This window comes from Elgaria multicarinata, chromosome 20, assembly GCF_023053635.1.
Source record: "Elgaria multicarinata webbii isolate HBS135686 ecotype San Diego chromosome 20, rElgMul1.1.pri, whole genome shotgun sequence".
NCBI classification, from domain to species: Eukaryota; Metazoa; Chordata; class Lepidosauria; order Squamata; family Anguidae; genus Elgaria; species Elgaria multicarinata.
Window position 1 is genome coordinate 17,157,488 of NC_086190.1, and position 21,612 is coordinate 17,179,099.

Here is a 21,612-nt window from a genome sequence, read left to right on the forward strand (position 1 = left end):
TTCGGCTGTGCTGTGCTATCAAAAAGGGTGGCATGATTTCCGTAGCACTGCAAAGCAGAAGGAAAGTGCAAGGACTTCTTAAAGAAAGAAAGAAAGAAAAGTTAGTAGGGATCCAAAAGGAAGTGCCTTGTCTTTGGCCTACCCAAAGAGCTGGGCTTTTGCTATACTTTAAAAGACACCCAATTTTCAATTTGTCTGCTGGACTAAAGCTTTAGGATCCCACTGGGACCAAGGGCCACAACTTTGCTTCCCGAATGGAGTTTTGAAGGTGTTCAGGTTTCCGTAAGTCCCATCCAAACCCTTTTGCTTTAAGCTTAAAGTAAATCACCTGAGCCCTGCTGCTGGCAGTGGTGTTCTGGCACACCTCATATCTTCTGGATCGCGCTCCAGATGTGCGGAGTTGGGACTGTAGGATTCATTGGAATTGCTTATTGTAAGTGAGATGCACTCTTCCGTGTGAGCTGCTGTTACGTTGCTTTCATAGAACTGCAGCCACCACTGGCTATTCTCCCCCAGACCGGACACAACTCGGTGGATTTGAAGGCCAAATTCTGCTGCTCTGGGTTTACTGAGTGCCTTCACCTGACTTGATCTGACTTCCTTGAAAGCTACGCACATTTGCCTACTCTCTTTAAAAAATTTCAGGTCAAAGAAGACGGTGACAGTGTACTGGGGAGAAGAGCTGAGGTGGGTACATGTGGCATTGAAATCCCCAAGCAAGGAAACCCCCGTGTGATGTCTATATAAAACACCTCAATGTATATCCACCCCCCAATCAAAGGCCAGGGTTATGATTTCGATCAATGTAAATATGCAAGAGCCCTGTAAGTCAAAATATAGATGGTTTAGTTCTAATCAATATGTGAAATTCAGCTCTTCACTCGTGATGTGAAGACCTGGGGGGAAGACGCAGAAAAAACTGGAGAGTAAAACTAAAATGAACAAATACGTTTTTCTCCATGGATCTTTGGGAAAATCGGGTGGAAATGCTTGTTTTTTCCTGGGTTTTTCCCACTCTCCCCACCACCCATGTCCCTGCCACCTCGTTTTTGTCCTCCCTACTGATTTGCCTGTTTTTTCCAGCCCAACAACACACAATAATCTATTCTTAGAGACCACGTATCTGGGCTCCTTGGCCATTTGCACTGACCACGTGTTAACTTCCAACAAGCTGGTAGGTAGTTTAGGAGGACAGAAACATCGTTCCGTATTGGAAGATTGTTCCAGTACAAAGTTTATCCTTATTACAACCTCCTCCCAAAAGGGAGCAACTACTGGGCATTGCCAAAAACATATGAATTAAAGAAGCGTTAGGTGCATTACGTCTCTAACAGTTATGCAAGTTAGATGGACCCTAATTGAAAAGGCGTTGGGGAGTCCAATTAACCCAAAACGAGTTTTGTTGTTGTTGAATAAGACGTACCCTAAAATCCATAGAAGGTTCAGGTACAGACTCTAAGGCAACAATCCGTTGATCAGGCAAAACAGGGCACTCCAATTCTCTATTCCAATCCTGTCTTGGGTATCATAATTATTTACTTCTACTAAATGCGTATATATATATATGGGTCATGGGTGGACGTGTCTGTTCAGCCCCCTTGGCCTTTAACTTCCCAGCCCTCAGCCGTTTCCTGACTTGCACCCCTAATTTTTGCTCCCCTTTCTGCCTCCCTGTCTGCCCTAGCCAAAACGGCCTTTAGTTTTCCTCACAAAACCTGCACTGTTAAGAATTGTTTCTACCTCCTTCCCTCCCTGGAGCATTTGGAATAGTTACAAACATTCTCTTGTTGTATTGTCGGGGTGAACCACCAAGGAGATACTGTGTCCCCACTCTCCTGTGAAAGGTGTCTTGTTCGTTGGACTCGTGGCCTAAGGCTTAGCCATCCTCTTCCCTTTTAATTTCCCCTACAAACGCATCGAGGCACAGAGAGAGGGGAGGGCACACGGTTTGGATATCATGAGAGATCCGTGTGGGTTTGACTGGTTGGACAAGTTGGGAAAGGGGGGGCAGGGCCCCCAAAGGTGAGTCGGTGACGTTGTGTGGTTCTCCAGTTCTAGTGTCCGTCCCTGCATGTCTGGATGCTTTTGCCGCCACGCTTGCCCGAATGCCTCTTGTGTGCACGCACCTCAAACATGCCCAGGAGTGCCAGGAAACTGTGGCGGAATGGTTGTGAGACGCTGAAAGAAAACTCAGCCCTAGGCTTACAGGCATGCCATAGCTGTGCAGTGTGTGTTTTTGGAAAGAGCTGCTGTGTAGGGTTTTATGAAAACTGCTCTGTCCCAAACCTTGCCTGTGTTTCTATAACAACTCTCCCCTCCCTCCTTCAGTTCCTGTTCCAGCAGCTGGGAATGTTGGTGTCCTTTGTGAGAAGCCATATTAGACCCTACATGGATGAAATCGTCACCCTTATGAGAGTGAGTACCCCAGTCCTATGAGAGTGCTTGTGGGAGCCTGGGTATGTTTTAGCCTGGCCTTCATCTATATGACCACGGGATTGCTCCTCATTGTTTTTTAGCCCGATTTTTCGCAGATTCGATTCTGCTCACAGGGCGTCACACTGCAGCATTGTTAACGCACACCTCCGTACAATCGCAGGCAGGTGGACTGGTCTGCCTCCATGATCTTTTCCTACCCCCTTTTATTTCTGTTGAATCTCTCTTCAAGAAAAGGGGGGTATGGGAAATCATACCTCCATGTTCACATACGGAGATTGGATCGGTGGTTGTTTTCCTGGGATTACTACATTCATTTACATTAAAGGAGTAAGGAAGAGAAAATTGTGACGTCAAAAGTTCCGCCCATGGTTTTGGGGAAGGCGGGAAATCGCCACGCCAATCACTTTGTCCTGCTCGGAAAGCTCCGCCCACACTTCAAAATCCGATTTTACTCCCCCCAACGACACTTTACTATTATGCGGTTTAAACTCGAAGGCATAGCGAAAGTCGCCGTAAATTGCGTCTCCGAATTTGCGCATTTTCGGGCTTAAAGGCCGAATGGACGGCTGCGTCGTGTGTCCGAGAACGCGAAAATGCGCAGTTAAGGCGGTGTGAAGATGCCGTACAGAGAAGCCCCTGGAGAAGAGAAGCTTCAGGGGCGGCGTGATGAGAGCTGTCAACTCTCTGAAAGGCTCTTGAGAGAAGACTTGATTCCCAGTTGCTCCAGAGGGCAGGAGCCTTCCACCAGCGGGGGGAAGGAACAGATTTCGGTTAAACGTTCGCAAAAACAGCGGGGAGCTGTTCCAACGGTGGAGCAGACCGTCCGAGGAGGTGGTGGTTCTCCTTCGTTGGGGGTGTTTAAGCAGAAGCTCAGCAGTCATCTGTCAGGGATGCTATAATTGCATCCTGCCTTGCAGAGCCCACGTTGAGCAGTGGGATGGACTTAGATGATCTCCAGCTGCATGATGCTAGCCTTGAGCTCCTTGCTTTTTCTAAAAAGACGCTTCCCAGGGAGCCCAGTATCCATAAGGCGCTTCCTCATACTGAGTTAGGCAGACAATTAACCCACCTTGCCCACTATTACCTGCCCTGGCAGCCATTCCTCGAGGTTCCTGTTTCCCAGCCCTGCTTTCTGAGATCCTGCAATCTACCTGTGTAGCATTTGCTCCATCACTCAGCTGTGTATCATAGCCTCAGTGGTGGGAGATGCCGGTTGACTGGACTACCCATAATTCGTGTCATTTCACGATGAAATGTCACTTCACAAATGAGAGAGCTGAGGCTGAAGACGGTGTGACTCCACATTCCCCTGCTCTCCCCCAATATATATTTCCCTCTATATACACACAACCTTCAAAGTTTATGAGAGAAGCATTAATCTGGAACAAATTTATTAAGGCATTTTTCCATGGATTGTTGGGTCCAGATTCCCTTTGATCTGATTAAGATGCATCGGAAGGTGAAGGCTGACTTCCATAAGGAGTTAAACTTAGCTATTTTTACGTGCTCTGCACTGAAAAGGGAAATTGGGGTGCTGTAGGCCCACGCACTGGTGTTTGTTCCCTCTTGGAAGGGATAATCCGTCCAGGTCCTTCTGGCAGTCTGCCTGGTGTCTGCATAACAGGCAACCCTTCTTTATGAAACTATGTGAGGTGAGAGGAAAGATTGTATTCCAAGGTGGCGTAGAGGTTCATTTCCTTGAAACTCCCAAGATCAAAGGGAAATCTTTAGCTGTAAACCAGGGAAATGCAGCCCAGGCAATGATTCCAAGAGAGGTTTTCCTTTGCCACTCTGCAGTACCGTTTGAAACCATGCATCTGTTGAGAGTGGACAGTGTCCGCAAAAGCTCGTAACAAAATCAACGTGTTAGTCTTGAAGGGGGCGTAAGACTCTTTAGTTCTTTGAAACTAGGGGTGTTTGCATCAGACATAGATGCACTTCTAGGGCTCGCTGGAAGTTCATCTTTCTCAGAGCAACTCGTGGGATTTAAACATTGGAGGGCTCGGAGTCTCCTGAAACCTCCCTAATCTGTCCTGCTGTGCTGAGATTAAATTAAAGAGACCCCTTTGTTGGCTCAGATTTCCCCTTTCTCTGCCTCCCTCCAGGACTTCTGGGTTGTAAACAACTCAATACAGAGCACCATTATCCTTCTCATTGAGCAAATTGTCGTGGCCTTGGGTGGGGAGTTCAAGCTCTACCTTCCCCAGCTCATCCCTCACATGCTACGAGTCTTCATGCATGACAGCAGCAGCACCCGTGGCGTCTCTATCAAGGTGAGCATGGTGTTGCGTGTGCAGAGTGGTCCTTGGGATTAGTTGTACATGTCACATGTGGGTGCATTTTCGGACATCACGCAGCAGCGCTAAAGCCAAGGTGGTAAGTTTGGTGGGCAGTTCAATTGATGATCTGCTTCTGTACCCTTTCAGACTGGGTTCTGAAAATGCTCTGGGATGTAATTTGGGATTGCAGGGTTCTGCTGTGGCTCAGATCTGGAGCAGGGGTTAGGTTTCTCAGGGAAGCAAGACAAAAAGAGATCAGCACCACTGAGAGCTCTGAGTAGGGCTGGAAGCCAGAGAGGGTTGTCTGCATGCCACTCCAACGAGTCGTAGAGCAAGACTGAGCCTTAAATATGAGTTTAGCCGCATTTAGACTAGTTGGCCCTGGGGCTTGGTCTCTTAAAGGGCCCTTGCCTGTTAAAATATCAGGCTGTGCCGATTTGGGAGTGGCTGGGGTAGGCTATATTCTCATGGCCTGGGACGCTGGGAAGCTGAGTCCTGGGCTCTTTCTGGCAAACTCTGTCCTGGGGAGGTGGAAGCTTCGTGACGCTTTTCCATGGCCAAGCGATCTCCCTGAACCATTAGTTGCCTCATAGAGCAAGGGATCGGGATCCTCTGAGGATGAGGAATTGGGGTCCTGGTCCGTCATTTCATCTATTACATTTTTATACTGCCCCATAGCCAAAGCTGTCTGGGCATCTTTATGGAGACCTCCATTTAAAAATGCACTCCCCCACCTCCCCAGAATTCATTTGGATATCCCAGAAAGTTTGTCTTCGTTACTGTGCTTTACTCATTTACTCCTCTCACAAAACTTACTTGCTGAAAGCTGTTTGCCACAATTGCTACTGTGTTCAGTGGTGTGAAGTTATCCCAGTTTCCCCCCAGAAAGGCATGGGGGTGGAGAATTGGATCTGTTCAACGTTCATTTGAATAAAAAGATTAAGAACAGAGGTGTTTTTCTCTTTTTAAAGCACACTCATAGTTAAAGAGAGCCAGTGTAGTGTAGTGGCTAGAGTATTGGACTTGGAGTCGGGGGATCCGGGTTCTAGTCCCCCACTTGGCCATGGAAGCTCACTTGGGTCACTTTGGGTCGGTCACAGACTCTACCTCACAGGGTTGTTGTTAGGATAAAATGGAGAGGCGGCGGCTCATGTATGCCACCTTGGGTTGCTTGGAGGAAAAAAGGTGGGATATAAATATCATAAACAATAATTAAATATATAAAGCGACAGTTTGAATGTTGGACCTTGTTTGTATTGAGCTTTCTTTCCGTTTACAGCTGTTGAACGCCATCCAGCTGTTTGGAGCCAATCTGGATGACTACCTGCATTTATTACTACCTCCCATTGTAAAGCTCTTCGATGCCCCAGATGCCCCAGTGATGGCCCGCAAGTAAGCCTCGGGTCTCTTCCGCGTACTCCTCTGTCCCGTCACGGGCAAGCCTCTGCGTGTGTTCCTTAGTGACCTCACCGTTTTACATACGGGCTGCGCTCTCAACAATTCCGCTCCCCCTCCACGCGCTCTTTCCACCCACCAAATGGGAAAACAGTGATTCTTTTTCTTTTATTATTGAAGTTGTTGTCTTGTATGGAAAGCGAACCAGTGCTGGGGGTTATGGGTGCATAAATTATAGAACCATAGAATAGTAGAGTTGGAAGGGGCCTCTAAGGCCATCGAGTCCAACCCCCTGCTCGATGCAGGAATCCACCCTAAAGCATCCCTGACTGATGGTTGTCCAGCTGCCTCTTGAAGGCCTCCAGTGTGGGAGAGCCCATGGTCTCCCTATGTCATGGGTTCCATTGTTGTACCGCTCTAACAGTCAGGAAGTTTTTATTGATGTCCAGCTGGAATCCGGCTTCCTGTAACTTGAGCACAAATGTCGCACTCCTGCGCTGTTCACTCATAATGATTGCTAACTTGTTTTTAACTTTTGTAAACCGCCCAGAGAGCTTCGGCTATGGGGTGGTATATAAATTTAATAAATAAATAAACAGGCAAAGAGAAGCGGTGGTACGTGCCCCTCTTCGAAGAGGAGAGCGATCCTTCATTCCACCGTCTTTGTACCTTCGCTAGGCATGAATACAAGTGAATGAAATGAAATTCCACACTGCCCCCACCTTTCCTGGGGATGGAAAATCAATATCTGTGATTGGTACTACTCAAATGTTTGCATTTCCCCCCTAAAAGGGCTTACCTCCTTAAGTTCATTTAATGGGCTTTTTGCATAGTCCGTATGCGTCTTTACAGCGAGTCATCCTCTCATTTTATATTAGTGAAATCACAATGCTTCGTTTTTTCCCTCCTCCGTCTAACTTTAGAGCTGCCTTAGAAACTGTGGATCGCTTGACAGAGTCTCTGGATTTCACAGATTATGCCTCGCGGATTATCCACCCCATAGTACGAACTCTCGATCAGAGCCCAGAGCTCCGGACAACGGCCATGGACACACTCTCGTCACTGGTCTTCCAGTTAGGGAAGAAGGTAGGGGGGAAAAAACCTCGTGTTTCTGGAGTGAAATCCCAGAGTGAGTTGGTTGGTTCTGTGTAGGTATTTACTAAAAACCTGTCTTCCTTTAATTCAGGGGTGGACGACTTGTGGCCTTCCAGATGTTTTGGCCAACAACTCTCATCAGCCCCAGCCAGCATAACCAGTGCTGAGGCATGATGGGAGATGTGGCCCTCCAGGCTTACAAGTTGCCTATCTCTGCTTTAATTTGTACCTTTTCCCTAGAGTAATATATGCCTTTCCAAACAGTTCCTTGTTTGGTTAGAAGATTGTGAGCCGCCCAGAGAGCTTCAGCTATTGGGCGGTATAAAAATGCAATAAATAAATAAATAAATAAATAATTGTGTTTGTGTATCTTGATGATGCGAACTTCCTTTCCTCCACCTGCAGTACCAAATCTTTATCCCAATGGTGAACAAGGTGTTGGTCCGTCACCGGATAAACCACCAGCGGTATGACATCCTCATCTGCAGGATTGTGAAGGTCAGCCTATTTGAAGACGTTGAATAGGAGGGCGAGGGGATTCGTTTGAGAGACCTGTACACTTTGCCTTCAGTTTATCTGTGGGCCTATGGTTCAGTTTAACCTGGGAGTGTTCTCTCGTGGTTATGGGTCTGTGGGCAGAGCAAGTTATCTTCCTTTTCCTTTACTCCTTTGCCCACCCATTGGTACAAACGGGGATGCAATGCATCCACTTTGAGTCTCTGATTTACAGCAGGGGTGGGGAACCGCAGGCCCGGGAGCCCAATCCGGCTTGCCCGAGGTCCCAGATGGCCACGCCCCTTCCTGTGGCCCCACCCCTTTCATCCAAATCACTGATCATTGGGTGGCTTCCTGGCTTTTCTCCCCGTTCTGAAAGGTGGAAATGGCTCTCCTAAGACTTCGGAGTTTACACTACAACATGCCGGTCTATTTTTTGTATTTTTGGCCCCTTCCACCACTGGAACGCTGGGCCCACAAGCTTCCCCAAGATTGGATTTGGCCGTGTTAACCAAAACCCGTCTGGCCGGATGCAGCTTGGGCTAATGGGAGCTCTCCTCTGAATTAGGGCTACACTCTTGCGGACGAAGAAGAAGACCCCCTGATCTATCAGCACCGTGTGCAAAGGAGCAGCCAAGGAGAAGCTCTGGCCAGTGGCCCCGTGGAAACCGGCCCCATGAAGAAACTGCACGTCAGCACCATCAACTTGCAGAAGGTAGGCGTGGGGCGGCGTGGCGCAAAGACGCCCTGCACACCACGAGGGTGACGGGTGGTTTTCAAAAGGGAGTCTGTGGCATCAGAAATTCCAAGGCCAGCTTTCCTTGATCCAGCAGACTTAATGGCCCAGTTCGCACATCGCGAGCAACCCACGGTTGGTTAACCATGGGCTGTCGTGAATGAAGTAGGAACACGTGGCGTGCTGGCTCCTGACCGTGCCCGCCGAATTAAACAATGCTCCTTGGGTTGTTTCTGGTGACACCCGAACCCGGAATTGTAGGTTGTTGTGGGAGGAACAACCCAGACTTGAAACCCAAGAACCAGACCATGGGTTACAAGTCTGGCTTGTTTTTCCCCTTGAAGGAGCAGTTAGGAACCAGCACACTCGCTTGCTGCCACTTCATTATCAACAACTAATGGTTTGGGATGGGGTCACTAAACCTGCTGGATTTGTTTAAGTCCTTGGGTTCATCAACTCAGTGGGAGTGGGCAGGTAACCCGGAGCCAGTATGCTTGCTTGCTTCTGGCCCATCATGGCTACAGAGGGCTTGTTTAAACCTATGTTAGCTGTGATACATGAAGCAGGTCAATGTAAGTTACTGTACATTTGTCACATTGAATCTTCTGAACTCAGAAAGTTTTAAAAAGAAAAGCTTCCGTAAGTATAATAAGGCCCATTCCAGAACCTTTCCTTCCTCTAGGCCAGAGTATTGCTCTGTAGGTCGAGAGTAAAGCATTACTCCTCCTGTAAAGAAAGAGGTAAAAGCCTTTCCTAGCTTTGGTAGCCGTCGACCGGAGCGTTAGGGATGGTCTTGGGAGTGCTGACGCTGGGAAGAGTCAAGAAGGACATTCCCAGTATCTTCTCAAGAGAAAATCCCCAGCCTTCCCACTGCGGAGTTGTGCCCTTAGCGGCTGGTCCACACGTACACCCTTGTTGCTCGGTGAGGCAGGCATGAAGCGGCGCCTTCTCGCGTGTGTGAATGGGCCGCTGCAGACCAACTGCGAAAGAGTTGAGTGTTCGCAGCGCTTCGGGCACAAAAATGAAATCAGTCCATGTGTTCAGCTGGGCCGTTACCATAGCATGATGGGAAATCCACTGCTGCACAGGCACATGTGAGCAGGCTAAAAGAATTCGGGACCTCCGGCTTTGTGGGAACTGGTGCCTGTCAGCCATTCAGAGCCTGCAAAACAAGCTTACGTCCAAAGCGCCCCACTCCCCCACCCCACTTGCCTCTTCCTGTACAACAGGCAGCAGCCCTCCTGGGCTCTAGGGCCACCAGCCAGGAAAATTACTAGTTTCGGGGGAGTTTTATGTTGTGCATAACATTTCCTCCTCCGACCGTTCCGAGCCGGGTATTAATGCAATTACGTCAAGTGGGCATGATCAAAGTGTGTATCCCTCGTCTAGATCCAGAAGGAGGGGGGCCTGTGTTTGCGATTCAGTCTTCTGACTGAACTGTTAAAGGTGTAGGAGCCGACCCTTTGCCGAAACTTGGCACGGATGCTTTTTGACTACTGGGTTGTTTCCCCCCCAAAAGCTATGAGGTACTGGCGGTCTCACCATGATGCTCATTCCCTACCACATGCATCCACCCCCTTGAAGGCGACCCCTGAGAGCTTCTCTGAAACTAAATCCAGCTCTCTGGCCGAAAGTGGTCCAACACCCCTGGGCGACTTGCCTTGGCAGCTGCTCTCCGGGGCCCTGAGCAGAGGTCTGCCCCAGCCTTCTCCCATCTGATGCCCTCCTGATGTTTTGGACTAACTCCCAGGATTCCAGACCGTTGACCCTGTTGGGAGTTGTAATCGTACAAATCAGGTTGGTTGGTCTCATCCCCTGCGACCCGATCCTTCTTTACATGGAAAATACCAGGGATCGAACCCAGGACCGTCTGCATTCGGAACATGTGCTCTTTAACTTGTACCAGGGGAAATGAGACCGCCTCCAGTCCGGTACTTATGAACTTCTGTGGTTTGTTGGCCTATAACTCCCTTGTTTTGTCTGGTTTGAGAACCTTAACAGTTGAAGAATAGTGTTGCCCTGTTCTGCAGCTGACTTCCGTAGCGCATGAAAGTGTCCTTTGTGCTTCAGGCCTGGGGAGCAGCGCGGAGAGTTTCCAAAGACGACTGGCTGGAGTGGCTGAGGCGGCTGAGCTTGGAGCTGCTGAAAGATTCCTCGTCGCCCTCCCTGCGCTCGTGCTGGGCCTTGGCCCAGGCGTACAACCCCATGGCCAGGTAATGTCTGTTCCTGCCTCACTGAACCGTGCCGGCTGTCGCCAAATACCATAAAAACGTGGAAGGCATTTCATTTACTGTCCAGGGGCAAATAAAAGCATTTGGAAATCCTGATTTTATAGCCAGCTTCCCTCCACCCGAGACTGGCATCTTCTTGAGGTGTGTTTCTTAGAGTCGAGACAGGAAAGATCAAACTTTTAAAATGCCTGCTGCTATTTCCAGCATGTGACAGCAAACGAGGCGCAGCGCTGGGGAAAAAATAGATTGAAATTCGTTTGCAGGGGCATTGTGTCTCCAAGAAAAGGCGCCTCTTGGTGAAATAAACAGACCACAGTGCTTTTGCTCCTATTCAAGCGAGCAGAGCTTAGCTGTCCCGTGATTTCTGTGGAGTGCCAGCAACCTGCTGGATTTTTTTCCCCCCAGCGGGGTAAACAGAGCTACTTTGCTCGGTCGAACTTTGGCGGTACAACCTGAAAAGCGCCATCAACGTTTGGGGGGAATGGCTGGCCCCCGTAGGAATTGTAGCAAGCCGCTAAGTATTGGTGCCAGAAATGACTGGAGCCTCCTGTGAGTCTTTTGGTTTTAATTCAGGCTCCCGTTTGTATGTGTGTGTGAGAGAGAAAATACATGTGCACCTCTGAACACATATGTGCATGCGCATCGAAGAGCTATGAAATGGGACTAAGAAAGAATAGCCAGGTGTGCCATGTTTCTTTATTCCTGATGTGGGCAACTCTTCTCAACCAATAAGGCTTTACAAATAAAGCTGTTGATTTTATCTGCTTGTCTCAGCCTTGAGAGGCTGATCTCTGAAAAAAGCCTGAAAATGTCCAAAGAGCTTCACTTATTAATGGGTGTTTTTTTTATCATCTTGAGGCAGTTCCGATCTGCTCTTCCAACTACCCAAAATAAAAATAAAGAAATGGTACGCCTACAAAACGTGCAAAATATCAAATGTTCGTAAATAACACCAGTCAGTAACAATTTCCTTCCCCAAGATGGCGAGAGGGTGAGGTGTGGACTGACTGATATTGATCCAGGGTCGCTTTATTTAAGCTAGTGGCTGTCGCAAGAGCATCATGTGCTAGTGAGTTCCGTAGGTTTTGTATTAGGTGAGAAACACACTGCTGTTACTGGAAAGGCAGCCCTAATCTTCCCCTTTCATATGTTTTAGATCGGGTGAGCAAAATGTAGATCTGGATCTATCGGCAGATTTCCGGGTCGCCCAACTCCCAGTTCATTTAACCAAAGCCATTTTTCCTAAATTTGACGGTTAGAATCCCTGATCTGTAGTATGTCAGATGTAGATTTGGTTTTGTGGGCGCAGGTCGTCCCAGCATGCATCGCATGGGGGTAATTGGCTTTGCCCCTTCAGCTCGCATTTTGTTTCTGGTTCCAGTTGGTGGATGTTGGAGTTGAAGTAAAAACACCCATACATCCATGAAGTAGATCCCCACGAGGCTGAAGTCTGCCCTCCCAGATCTCATTGTAGTCTTTTTCTGTAGAGCTAACAGACTCTTTCTCTCTGGTTTTATTCCTCTAGTGCTTAAGAGAGTTGGAAGTGTTTTTTTAAAAAACAACCAAGCAGCTGTTTTGTACAGAAGGGGCACGAAAGCTGTTACACAATGAATGCTGTAACTGCATGTGTGTGGCCGATAAGACTGGAGGAGCAAAACAGAGTTTTGGAAGACTCCGAAATGTCTAAGCCACCCTGTGGTTCATTGAACTAAGGCTTCCAACATTTCTGGGATTTAGCATTCAGATCCAGATGAAATTGACATAGTCAATTATTATTTAAGATAAGAAGCCACCCATATTTTAAGGAGAATAGAATATTTATTTCTTACCCGCCTCTCCCTCTGGGTCGGACGAGGTGGGAAACAACGTTAAATACAAAATCACAATAATTCATTTTATTTATTTATTTTATTTATTTTATTGTGAAAATAAAATGCATAAAACTGGATAAAAACATATAAAACTGATACAATATTAAAATAACATGTTAAAAAACGTCTAGGTAGGCCTGCCGGAAGAGATCAGTCTTTATGGCTTTCTTAAACTCGGCAAGACTATTAAGTTGATGAATCTCTCCCGGCAGGCCATTCCACATCAGGAGTGCCCTGAGGCTGGATCAGACCAAGGGTCCATCTAGTCCAGGACTTTGTTCCCATGGTGGCCAGACAGCTGTCTGACTACACATTCATGGACTCCTGTGTGGATTGGTCCAAGGACCCTCTCTGATCATTCCTCACTCCTCCCATGGCTAGGTTGGGACACAGGGAAAAACAGTTTTATAGGTGCTTGTTCACTACTAGATTGTTCTCTCCCCCTTCCACACCTAAAAAAAGATATTATAGAGTTGGAAAAAGTGCAGAAAAGGGCAACTAAAATGATTAAGGGGCTGGAGCATCTCCCCTATGAGGGAAGGTTACATCAACTGGGATTGTTTAGCCTTGGAGAAGAGGAGGCCGAGGGGAGACATGATAGAGGCGGACAAAATTGTTGTTTTTAAATGAATACTGTTGTTTTTATACTGTTTTTATGTTTTCTGGTGGTTTTTAAATTTTGTATACTTTTTTAATGTTTAACTGTTTTTAACTTTTGTAAACCGCCCAGAGAGCTTCGGCTATGGGGCGGTATATAAATGTAATAAATAAAATTCTGCATGGTATGGAGAATGTGGATAGAGAGACATTTATATCCCTCTCTCAAAATACCAGAACCCAAAGGGAGTCCTCCCATGAAACTGATTGGTGGGAGATCCACGACAAATAAAAGGAAGGACTTCTTCACACAGTGCATAGTTAAGCTATGGAACTCACTACCACGGGATGTAGTGATGACCACCAATCTGGATGGCTTTAAAAGGGGGTTGGATCAACTCCTGTAGGAGGAGGCTATCCATGGCTACTAGCCCTGATGGTTGTGTGCTGTCTCCAGTATTCAAGGCAGTCAGCCTGCGTGCACCAGTTGCTGGGGAACATGGGCAGGGAGGGTGTTGCTGCACCATGTCCTGCTTGTTCATCCCTGGCCGAGGGCTGGTTGGCCACTGTGTGAACAGAGTGCTGGACTGGATGGACCCTGGGTCTAATCCAGCAGGGCTCTTCTGATGTTCTTATGTTCCCTCCCTGCCCCACAGAGATCTCTTCAACGCAGCCTTTGTTTCGTGTTGGTCCGAACTCAACGAAGACCAGCAGGACGAGCTCATCCGCAGCATTGAGTTGGCGCTGACGTCTCAGGATATCGCGGAGGTCACCCAGACCCTGCTGAATTTGGCCGAGTTCATGGAGCACAGTGACAAGGTAACGGCCGTTGAAGGACGCCCTCTTTCAGGAGGGCAAAGGAGGGAGCGAGAGAGACAGGCTTTACACACCAGCCTCAGAAACCAATGCATGGAAGTTACTCGTCCCCAATTTTACTAGCCTGGCTGCCCTTATATCCCTGTGTTAATTGCCTGTGGCCTTGGGAAAAGGCCTCCTCGGGTGGATCCAGCTGGGGAGGGAGTGTTCTGCTCTTCACAGAGCTACTGGGTTGAGTCCGCAGTGTGGCTCTCTTTCCCAGAGGAGAATGGGGTGGGAGGGAGGGGGGGGCTGCATCTTTTCGGGAAGGTTTGTAACTCCACCTTACAGCTCCTACTCCAGGTACAGGTTCAGGTACAGGTTCAAACTATAGCATCTCCAGTTAAAATGAGCAGGGATCAGGTATGAGGAAAGACCATTTTCTGCCTGAGACTCTCAGAGTAAACAGTAATGGCCAAATACTCTGATCTGGTAGAAGACAGCTCCCTATGTTCCTGTGTTCTAATGATTAATGACGAATCTAATTACTTCCCAGCCTGCCGTTCTAGTAACCTGGGAATCCTAAATCAGAGTGGAGAGGGCATTAATAGAAGTAGAGCTTCCAAATCGCGTGAGGTACTGGTTCTTCTCTATTCGGCCCCGGTTAGGCCTCATCTAGAGTATTGCGTCCAGTTCTGGGCTCCACAATTCAAGAAGGACGCAGACAAGCTGGAGCGTGTTCAGAGGAGGGCAATATGGATGATCAGGGGTCTGGAGAAGAGAAGATTGAAGGGAGACATGATAGCACTCTTCAAATACTTGAAAGGTTGTCACACAGAGGAGGGCCAGGATCTCTTCTCGATAATCCCAGAGGGCTGGTCAAGGAATAATGGGCTCAAGTGACAGGAAGCCAGATTCTGGCTAGACATCAGGAAAAACGTCCTGACTGTTAGAACAGTATGACAATGGAACCAATTACCTATGGAGGTGGTGGGCTCTCCCACACTAGAGGCCTTCAAGAGGCAGCTGGACAACCATCTGTCAGGGATGCTTTAGGGTGGATTCCTGCTTTGAGCAGGGGGTTGGACTGGATGGCCTTGTAGGCCCCTTCCAACTCTGCTATTCTATGAGTCTATGGTCAGCCCTGGCTCTATACGTTATGCAATCAACCTGCTATGAGTGGGTGAAGAGGGCTGCTCTTGTGCCTTCCAGTCCTGTTTCTCCTGCCTATGTATTGCTTGAATCTCACCCCTGGAAAGTGATTGATGCTGGATAAACCCTGCAGGACCTGCTCCTTGTATTTCCACCTGGGTGGCTTATTGACTCTCCGCCCAACTCCTGACCCTCGGTCCGGCTTTCTCTCCTGCAGGGACCGTTGCCGTTAGGGGACGATAACGGCATCGTCTTGCTGGGGGAGCGAGCCGCCAAATGCCGGGCGTACGCCAAGGCCCTGCACTACAAAGAGCTGGAATTCCAGAAGGGCCCAACGCCAGCAATCCTGGAGTCTCTCATCAGGTAGGGCCAGTGGCTCTGAACGTCCGTGGTCATATAGCAGTGCCTAGCAGTCAGAGAGAAGCACTCAATTAAAGTGCGTATCTTGGCTTTTTGTGATCCTGCCTGCGTGGCCAAGTGCTTGGAAGTGTTGGGGAAGGCCGGTGGTGCTATTTTATCCCCGGGATGCCACAAGCCAGCAAGACCCAGTCACAAAGCCCGTGAGGGCTGGCATCAGTGGGCCCCGCAGTCCAACAGGGACCCACTAACAAGATCTCAGTGGAATGGCACCTCCTCTTCACCATTGCAAACTTCTAGTTCACTCAACGAAAAGGAGGCTAAGGGGAGACGTGATAGAGATATACACAATGATGCCTGGTGTGGAGAACGTGAAGAGGGAGACATCTTTCTCCCTCTCCCATAATACTAGAACCCAGTGGGGTCATTATCCCATGAAGCTGATGTGAGAGATTCAGGACAAATAAAAGGAAGGACTTCTTCACACAGTGCACAGTTAAATTCTGGAACTTCTGGCCACCAATTTGGATGGCTTTAAAAAGGGGTTGGATCAATTCCTGGAGGAGAAGGCTATCAAGGGCTACTAGCCCTGATGGCTTTATGCTACCTCCAGTATCCGAGGTAGTATGCCTGTATACACCAGTCGCTGGGGAACATGGGTGGGAGGGTGCTGTTGCACCATGTCCTGCTTTGTTGGTCCCTGGCTGATGGCTGGTCGCCCACTGTGTGAACAGAGTGCTGAGCTAGATGGTCCCTCGGTCTGATCCAGCAGGGTTCTTCTGATGTTCTTAACTCTCACTCTGGCCCGGGCAAGTCGTGGTGAGAAAGAGGAGCAGGAGACGCCACTGCTGACTCGCTCACTGGCTCTTTGCCTGCCAAGCAAGCAAATGGTAACAATCAGGGCCGGCATGATGGGGCACAGGCCAAGGGCCCGCAGCACAGCAGGGGGCCACTGGCGAGAGCCCCCTGGAGTTTCTCCTCCTCTTCCCCATTGCAACCTGCATGTTCGCTGTTGCTCACTCTGGCCCAGGCCGCAGCGGTGGTGTGGAGCAGGAGACACCGCGGCCTCCTTGCTCCCCGGCTCTCTGCCTGCCAAGCAAGCAAGTGGGAGCCATGATGAGGAAGGGAAGAAGGAGCAATGGCAGCTGGTGGGAATGGTGGCCAGACGTTGAACTCGCTATAGGAGGGGGGTCCGTGGAGGGGCTTCCTGCCCAAGGGCCCTCCAAAACCTGGAGCTGGCACTGCAGTCCCCCAACGGATTCTGCTGAACATGCGTTTCAGCTGACTGGGAACATGCCCTCCCCTATTCTCATTCTGAAGTTGCCTCTGCCCGCGAGTTGGGAACGTGTTTTTTACGTGGATGACAGTGTCTCGAGACCAGTGTGATGTGCAAATGTGGGTGACGTTGGTGCCCCCGAGAACGCTGACTTTCCGCGTTTGAACTGGAGTGCGGGTGGAGAAGCATGAAAATTGCTCTAACTTTCTGTATAAATGACTCTTTCGGATGTTTATTTTTGGATTGGTGCTTAACGTGCAATGGCGGAAATGGAGGACAAAGCTGACATTGTTGTGCTGAATTGGTTTAAAGCAGCGGTGCAGACCTGGGAGGGGGGGGAGCAAATCCCGCCTTCACCAGAGGGCCACATTCTTTCTCCCGCCCCCCCCACCCAACCACTGATCATTTGATGGTTTCCTGGCTTTTATATGTCTTTCCCCTCACCCCACCCCCATTTTAAAAAGTTTAAATACCTTTCCTAAGGCGTAGTTACTGGCAGTAAGACCTTGAAGCTGCAATACGCTGGCATTTGGGTCACCCCACATTTGCTTTTGGCTTCTCCGAAATGGAATTCAGCCCTTGAGTTGTAAAGAGGTTCAGCAGCTCTGGTTTAAGGTAAAAAGGGGTGTGTGTGTAGAGAATCCTTTTTAGCTGCAGGGCCGTTCCCTCATCTTGGATGCAGGAAGGTTGTGTGTGTGTCCCTTGAATCGTCTCCGCTAGACAAAACACACAAGGCGAACTTTGGCGCTGAGACGTCTCCCCCTGAATAGGTCCTGCCCAGCCAAAGTATTAAGTGACTTTCAAGAGACTTTATGTAAGGGGCATTGGAAGGCATTCGCTGATGCCTTTTTAGGATGCGCAGACAAATACCGCAAATAGCTGTGCCGTTTACGAAGTTTGAACTCCCCACATCATAGCGGTTTGGGGATTAGTCGAGACTTCTGTGTCGATTGGCCTGGCAACCATGGCGAAAGCACTTCAGAACAATATAAAGCTCATAAAAACTCCGGGAATTGACCCTCCCTCTGTCTTAAAATACCATCATCTGGTATTCAAATGCCTGGGGCCAAGTATAATAGAAACGGCAGCGCTCTCTGCCAGGAATTTCTCTCGTCTTTGCTCTTGCCTGGGCGCTGCCGAGAGCGACTCTGGCCGTCTCTCCCTGCGCTTTTCACTTTGAAAGTGGCGTCGGAACGCTGGCGTGGGACGGAAGCCACGTGGCGTGGTCGCGGGAGCGCTTTCCGCCCCGAAAGCAAGCCACAGAACGAGGGCGGAGTGTCCACGCTTTTAGGCCGGAGGTCCTGCTTAAAGGTGAACTCCGTAGAAGCGAAGAGCAGCGTTGATCACTCCGTACAGCGGCTAGGGGGTAAAATGCCAGGTGGGTGGACAGGCTGGCGGAGGACTCACTGGCTCTGCTCATATTTTGAAAGCAGGTTGGTAATATCTCTGACTTGATGGACTCAGAAAGAAAAGCTGGCTTTCCTTATCTCCAGTCTCCTTTGAGCAATAAAGGCCTACCCATGTAGGTAGCATTCCACTGCTTACTTCCCGACCTCCACTCACCAATTTTGCCTTCCCGCTCCTCTGAAGTCAAGCATTACCTGCAGACGCGTGTATTTCCCTGCTTCCATAGGAACGTAGGAAGCTGTCTCATACCGAGCCACACCCTTGGCTCAATCTACCTCAGTGTTGTCGACACTGACTGGTAGCAGCTCTCCAGGGCTTCAGGCAGGGTTCTTCCCTAGCCCTACCTGGAGATGTCAAGAAATTGCACTTGGGGGCCTTCTGTGTTCAAAACAGGTGCTCTGCCATTGAACCAGGGCCCTTCCTTAGTGATCGTGTCAGCGGTATTTCCAGGGCAGGGGCCGGAGGTATTCCAGACATCAGTGGGTACTCTTTTCACAGCCGCTGTGTCTGCCTCCTACCCTGTGGGGGCTTTTTCATGGGAGGCAGGAAGTGAGGGGGCAGGCAAGAGTTAGCAGTCGGCGCTACAAGAACATTACACCGTGACGTTTTGTGCTGCTGTTCCAGAACGGCGATCCAGCTGCCTACCACTTTCCCCCCTCTGCTCCACAAGGCGATAAATAAACATTCCTAGCCTGTTAAATGTCCACCTGATACACCTGGCTGAAGCTATGGCAAATGGTTTATGTCTGCCTCGCCCATTGGCTCCTGCGAATGAACTGTTCTTGAGAAGGCCCTCCCTGGGTTTTTTTGGTTTTTTTCATCACCTTTTTGGCCAGAAAAAAAGCAGCGACCACTTCCAGATGGCATTGTTGCTTTTGGTGTGGGTCTCCGCAGCCACCGGATCGGGGCTTTGGAGCTGCCATTTTGCCAGTAGCGAGGCGGTCTTTTCCTGGTGTTGGAACGAGACTTGGAGGCACCTTTCTCAGTTGGCGCTTCCAGGAATTCTCCTGGTCTGCTTCGCAGTCATTCCCAGCCGATGACAAATCGTCACTCGGGGAACAGTCAGACCAGAGGGGTCTTGAAATTACCGAAAGCACAAGAGCAGCTGCTTTTAAATCATCCTAATTAACGCTATTCCAAAAGGCTGGGTCTCCGGCCGAGTATGGTGCCTCGGAGTCTGTGCTTCCTTTTCTTGCAGACATGCCTACGAATTCGTAAACATATGAAGGGGACCAACAAATCCATATGCGTTCGTTACGGTCCATGATCAGATTGCTGCCCAATAAAGAGACAGGCCATGGATCCATCTGGCCCAATTCCTTCTATTCTAGCCTTCCCCAACAAAATAGCCTTCCAGGTGTGTTGGACTACAGCTCTGTAGGAACTGTAGTCCCACACATCTGGAGGGCACTGGACTGGGGAAGGTTGCCTGGAGAACTGCCCCCAGATCGAGAAAACCATTCAAGCAGGAGAGCTGCTATCATTTTAACAGGAGTTCCTAGGGATGGAACCCAAATTCTCTCCAAGCAGTGTATGCCTTCTACCATGGGACTATGCTCCCTTCTTCTCTCTACCTGGGGTGTTAAAGAATTGACTTAGAACCCCAGGATTGCCGTGCTGGGGCAGACCGAAGACCTGCCTACTCCAGCGTGCTTCTTACAGTGGCCAACTAGAATCCCACAAGCAGGATGTGAAGGTCGCTGCTTTTCTACACAAACACGCACACCGGTTCCTCCCCACCTTGTGATCACGGAGGGCCCATGCATCCATGAAGGCCGTTGGCACCACTTGACAATCAGTTTGGAACCTCAGCTCTAAAAATCCCCCCAAATGGCCGTCGCTTCAGAGCAGGGGTGCAGAAGCTCTTTCAGCCCGAGGGCCAAATTCCACCTGTCGGGGGCCGCATCGCAAAGGCAGGCAGGGCTGAAGGCCAAAAAGGGGTTGGGTCAAAAATGCCAGACTGCTTAAAGCTATTACTGCCAGCAATGGCATCTTAGGAGAGACATTATAGCCTTTTCAAATCGGGTTAAAACTGCACAAAAGCAAGAAACCACCATTGGTCATTGGGGGCGGGGGAAGGGGTAGAGAACCATTGGGACCACTGGAAGGCTGGATTGGGCCACTACCATGCAGGAATTGAAGCTTAAATTAGGAGGAAACATTTCCAGAAGGTCCACCGCTATCCAGGGGCAGATTTGCGACGGACTTCTTGTATCCCAGCTTCAGCCTAGCTGGATTTAGTTTGGCTCACCTGGCTTTGCAGGTTGATAAAAGCAGGCTCAGTTTAAATGGAAGTATCTCTCCTAGCTTAGCCGTGGTCAGAGAATTGGAAGCGTGACTGCACTTCCAATTTTCTTGTAGCTCCCTTATTTTAATTTATTTTATATTTCTGTAGGGTTGCATCCAGACTTCGTTACGCTGCTTCAGTTCTGAAGCGGGGCGTGTTGTTCCTCCCAATCCGTCTCTGTTCCTCTCCCAGCCAGCCACGTTTTAATTTAATTTAAGCTGCGCGTTTCTTGTAAAAGTGTCTGTCTCTGGGGAAGCGTAATCTATGTGCCTGCTTCTGACAAGTCACAGATTGCAGATGCTTGTTTTCCTATTCATCTTCCCAACCTCACAAAACAGGCTACCGTACGTGTGTATTGTGTTAGAGAGAGAGAGGGAGGGAGGGAGGGAGGGAGGAATAACAGCTCAGTGGAACCCCCATGTTTCGAGACACTATACCAGATTCTGGAGACAGTGACAGGGAAGGACTCTGACTTCCATACCCTGCCTATGAGTTTTCCCAATTTTTTTAAAAAAATCCTGTTTGGAGCTTATATGGAACAGAACACTGGGGTAGGTGAGCCCTTGCACTGATTCAGTACCATTGCTGTTTTTGTTTCCCGCTGTTTGAGGACTAAATCTCCAACAGTCTGTTTAGAAAAGCAAAGCCTCCACTTCCCTGTAGGCTGAAATCCTCTCTCTCTCCATAAAATAAGAATAAATGCAGATAAAGCAAGTCTAGTGTTTACTTCCTTTCTTTTGTGGACGAGTCTCCTTGTCCCTCTTTCGCCATGAGCAGCGGCGTAAATCTAAAGAGTGTGCTTTTATTTTTATTTCTCAATAGCAGCAGAGCCGGAAACTTTGTGAATGTTGTCCCCGGCACCTTCTGTTCCTTTCCCCAACTCTTTTATCTACGAAAAAGAGCAAATGCATCCAGAGGGAGGGAAGGGTTGAAGAGTTGCTGCGTCCACTTGGAAAAGCTTGATAGGGGGGTGGGCTGAAGGAGTGCTTTAAATGTTAGTAGCTAGACCCTGTCTTTAAAGTTTCAGCTCTACAGAAAGCTGGAGACTGAAAGAACTGGGCCTGTTTAGCCTGGAGAAGAGAAGATGGAGGGGAGACATGAGAGCACTCTTCAAATGCTTAAAAGGTCGCCACACAGAGGAGGGCCAGGATCTCTTCATGATCATCTCAGAGTGCAGGACCCGGAATCATGGGCTCAAGTGAC

The 21,612-nt window shown here is 49.0% G+C and overlaps 1 protein-coding gene across 2 annotated transcripts in view; it reads left to right on the forward strand.

The window, feature by feature from the left end:
- MTOR (mechanistic target of rapamycin kinase) overlaps positions 1–21,612 on the forward strand; it is a 109,382-nt gene that overhangs the window by 29,830 nt on the left and 57,940 nt on the right. The window contains exons 20-29 of one of the 2 annotated variants that reach the window (XM_063145475.1): positions 646–687; positions 2,329–2,415; positions 4,542–4,709; positions 5,995–6,107; positions 7,034–7,196; positions 7,611–7,703; positions 8,269–8,415; positions 10,507–10,649; positions 13,792–13,954; positions 15,300–15,445. In XM_063145475.1, coding sequence (XP_063001545.1) covers positions 646–687; positions 2,329–2,415; positions 4,542–4,709; positions 5,995–6,107; positions 7,034–7,196; positions 7,611–7,703; positions 8,269–8,415; positions 10,507–10,649; positions 13,792–13,954; positions 15,300–15,445 — 1,265 coding nt within the window. The remainder of the gene's footprint in view (positions 1–645; positions 688–2,328; positions 2,416–4,541; positions 4,710–5,994; positions 6,108–7,033; positions 7,197–7,610; positions 7,704–8,268; positions 8,416–10,506; positions 10,650–13,791; positions 13,955–15,299; positions 15,446–21,612) is intronic. The other variant, XM_063145476.1, reaches the window with a different exon arrangement.